The 4,246-nt window shown below is 38.1% G+C and overlaps 1 protein-coding gene across 2 annotated transcripts; it reads right to left on the minus strand.

Moving 5' to 3' along the window:
• Positions 1-1,256: 1,256 nt before the first annotated feature.
• LOC133883701 (protein BUNDLE SHEATH DEFECTIVE 2, chloroplastic-like) lies at positions 1,257-3,829 on the minus strand. 2 transcript variants are annotated; one of them, XM_062323117.1, is made up of 5 exons: positions 3,591-3,829; positions 2,653-2,751; positions 2,202-2,277; positions 1,733-1,829; positions 1,257-1,587 (listed from the first exon to the last, which is right to left on the minus strand). In XM_062323117.1, exons 1-5 carry the CDS (start codon positions 3,717-3,719, stop codon positions 1,500-1,502), a joined length of 489 nt encoding a protein of 162 aa, XP_062179101.1. In that variant the 5' UTR covers positions 3,720-3,829; the 3' UTR covers positions 1,257-1,499. The 2 variants fall into 2 exon arrangements, with proteins under 2 accessions (XP_062179101.1, XP_062179102.1); XM_062323118.1 differs by lacking the exon at positions 2,653-2,751 and having other exon boundaries at positions 3,591-3,828.
• Positions 3,830-4,246: the final 417 nt, after the last annotated feature.

Below are 4,246 nucleotides of genomic sequence, written 5' to 3' on the forward strand. Positions count from 1 at the left end.
GTGAGTTCACAACAAGCTCGGCCTACCACCTACAATGCTAAGGATGGCTGCTTCACCTTTTGGCGAGTTCACTAGACCAAACCATGGGCCACGACGAAATGCAAAATCTTGTCTTGGGCGGCGTCTAAAAGGAAAATTCTCACGGCTAGCAGGCTTCTATTGAGGGAACGGCCTAACGGTTAATTTTTGCCCCCTATTGGAGATACCTTGAGACAGTTGAACATTTCCTCTTGCGATCTACAAATTTGGGTGCAGTAGCAGTCTGGGTGGACTAAGCCTTACTACTAGTCGAACCAACAAAAATTGGTCACTGGTGAGAAGCACTGCAGACTGGTGGATGAATGTGCCTAGCAGTAGGTTTGAAAATGGTGGATATTTTCCACTCCTTATCTGGAAAAAGGATACGAATAGTCTTATCCAGATACAGATATGAATATAGATAAGGTTATAGAAACAGAAATATTTTTTGGGCCGGATACGGATACGAAAACGGATATCCGATCATATTTAAAACAAATTTTTTCAGTTTTTTTAATTCAGAACTTAGAGATAACAAGATTCAAATGACTATATTTTTTAAACTATAAGTCTAATTTACAATCAGTCTGTACTATTATTATCCTTATAATTAAATCTAGAAAACAAGACCCTACTTGTCTTTATTTTGATAGGAAAAATTTTATATGACAAGTGGGCCTCACATGTTATACTCTCAATTGCCTCAAATTTTTGGTATGGTTGCAATTCAAGTTTATGCATAATTTAAGGGGTCTTTATCATTTGACAGATATCCAGATCCGTATTTGTATTTAATTCATATTCGCACCATATTTATTTTCGATACCTTCCGTATTTGGTATTCTCGTATTTATTTTCGTTTCCGATTAAAAATAAAGATAGATATAGAATAACCATTATCCATCCATATCCGATCCGTTTTCAAATACATAATTTCGCGGACCTTGCAACGGGGTTCTATCTCTCAAGATGGCAGTGGTATAGGCATTTCCGGAATGAGAGGAATTCAAGGATCTTCAGGCAAGACTGGAGACCACCCCACGTTCTGATTTTCAGGCAAACTCCTATCGTCATATATCCATAAAATGTAATAAAACTCAAGACAAATAAGCACATATCTGTTTGATACGGCTGGTCTACATATTTATAAGATATCACAATTTAAATAGTTTCACCACACATTCCAGGACAGTGCTTATGTATGGTAACTGCACCTCAATTAGATGTTGAGTGGAAAATAAAACAAAAGGTTGTGCAAAATATATTGTGAAGTTGACATGGTGGGTCCAAGCCGACATGCCAATATATCCATTTTATGTGCGATGGGCACCAACAGGATACTTAGTGACAAAACAAAATTATGAAACTTTCGAGAGGCACAAATCACCCCACTGGTTTCGAGAGGATGCAAATAAAAAAGTTACATATCTTTCAAAATTGATCAAATACAATACCAACAGAAAGAACATAAACCAATGACCCTATTCCGCAGTTTCATCGAAGGTGCTTAAAAATCCACCCAAGAAGCCAGCGCCATTGCAGCTCCCGCATAAGATTTCACGCTTTCCTCTGCATGATAAACATTTTGTAAAGTCACTTGGGTCAATCGAGATGCTGAATTTCAAATGAATAAGAAGATTTGTTAAAATAGTTCTGACTGAGTAGATGTGTGCCTAGCGGACCATTCTCAGTGAGACCACTACTTTTGTTATACCTGCAAAGCCAGCATAAAGCTCCAGCTTTAAATCGGCCATTGAAATGGTCAACAGAATTCACCCCACTTCCCTTGCACTGGGTGCATAAGATTGCACCTGTCGATTTACAGTTAAACTGTTACAACAAAAAACATGACATGAAACTGGAAACAGCTATTAGGAGTTTCACATAGCATGCACATTAAAAAAAATATTTTAATCCACTATAGTACAGAATCTCACTGTCCAGGGTAGGTAAATAAGAAAACTCAATACCAAAAGAGTCCATACAGAATTGGGAAAAACAGGGTCATCTGCAGAGTTTGTAACTAGTTTCTGCTCCAGTATTACTTCCTTTACATTCAGTTATTCAAGATGGAGCTACATGGCCTTTCGGTGTTACATATTGTATCCCTACATGACCTTGAAAAAATTGAATTGCACTGGAAAAAATTCTTTCCTAATATAATAAGACAAAGGCATGCTCACCGTTTCCTTCGCAGTCCTTGCAAAGAATGCTGTTTACCTTCTGAGGGTTTTTAGCGCTCTGGTCATTTTCTGTGGCCTGTTTAGATGAGAACTCTCAAACTTTAGAAAAGAATAGTTAAAGAAAGATAAAGAACTATCTGTAAACATATTTCTTTCCTACCCCAAACAGTTCTTTTACCAAACTCAAAAGAGGGTAACAAAAGGAGAAGATTCAAAGATAACTAATCCAGCATTCATGTCTAATGTAATGGATTAAAATATTGTCATTATACATGGCAAATTATTGTATAGAATATGCATCCTATGTTCTCAAGATAGAAGTTATGCTGTTTTCATATAAATGTCTGCTTGCAATGCATATATGCTGATGCACATATATAAAATATTGAGTTTGTCTTGTTTGGAATAAAAGAATCAAATCTGCACCGCTATTACAAAGTTTTTGGCTTACTCTGCATAACAAAGAACTAGGAGGCGAGCATTCCATGCATCCATTTGGATGAAGATACAGGGATCCTATGTTTCCTGGATTGATTCTGTACCATAAGTCCTATAGGAAAAACTTTGGAAATTAATACATCTAAAAGGGACTATCTCCATCACCTATTCACCCAAACTACTGGTTGTCTGCAAGTTTGACTATCATGGACTTTCGTGATCATCGGGGCAAATTTCTAACACATAATATTACCTATCCCTCTAGTCACAAAAAAAATGACGTTTTGGAGATGACAGCTTCCAAACCCCTGTAACCACCATTTTTAATGTAATGAATTTATAATACTCAGAAAACTTATAATCATAATAAAGTCCTTTTTGATTGAAACTACAATACTATTTTCACATTCCCAATCCTGAAATTCATAGATAAACTGATAACCAAAGTTTCAAAAAAAGTTTACTACGCATGTCTCAAAAAACAGTTTTTTTACTAGAGGGGGCAGTAGTTTTACGGTTTAAAGCTTTTATCATCTTAGCACCTTATTCCTATTATCTGTAAGCTCTCGCTTCATAGTTATAGCAATTATTCCCACTAATATATTAAACCCCGAAAGCACACCTGCAAATTAATTTGTCAACCCCAAGTCTTAACAAATTCACAAATCACCACATAATAATATACCTATAGTGCTATCCAAAATGAAAGCACAGAGGTACCCCGATTCTCGCTGCCACTCCTATAGTCCTATCCTAACTGTGACAGGAAAAGCAAGCAATTCAAGAACAAGAGCACATACTACATAAAAAGAAACTAAGTTTTTTTTCCCTATTTCTCTCGCCCCTACAATTTCCAGAACTACTACTAGGAACCCCAACCCAAAACATCAACAGCAGAGGCACGAGAAACAAGAACTCATATCGGGAGGCGGGCAAGGCAAAGCAGCAGACCTTGGTCTTGACAGACAGGAGCTTGGAGCGGCGGGAGACGGGCCGGAGGGAGATAACCGCAGGAGGCGACGTTTTCAGGAGGGCTGGAGAGGAGGGAGCGGTGGCCGTGAGGCTCGCCGTGGCCGCCATCGGGGAGCAGCTACGGGACGACGAGGAAGCGGGAGAGGGAGAAGAGACGGATGGCCAGCGAGAACGGGGAGCAGGCCCAATCCACTCTGATGAGGAGAAGAGAATCAACGCCTCAACGGACAGTTTTATTTGCATATAGACGCCTAGTAAAAAGGTATTTTACACCGCTGTAGTTTCTTGCAACAGGTGGTTCCAAAGAGAAAGAGAAAAAGAAAAAGTAAATATCATAGGACAACAATATTTTTCGATAAACTACCAGAAAACTTCAGTTTTTCGTTTTCGTTTCACAAAACACCATACTTCTTTTGGGTAATTATCATATAGCTAAATTTTTCTGTTTCTATTTCGCAAAACTACATTTTCTTTGCAACAATTTTTCGTAAAACTGCACTTCAAAGATCATGGGCTTGCATGGTATACTCACACTCTTCATGAGTATGCCATGTGGGTCCGAGATGTTCAGGATAACAAAAGTGTCGTTTTGTGAAAACCTATTGCAAAGAAAGTGTAGTTTTGCAAAATCGAAA

Source organism: Phragmites australis, chromosome 10 (genome assembly GCF_958298935.1).
Source record: "Phragmites australis chromosome 10, lpPhrAust1.1, whole genome shotgun sequence".
Classification (NCBI taxonomy): domain Eukaryota; kingdom Viridiplantae; phylum Streptophyta; class Magnoliopsida; order Poales; family Poaceae; genus Phragmites; species Phragmites australis.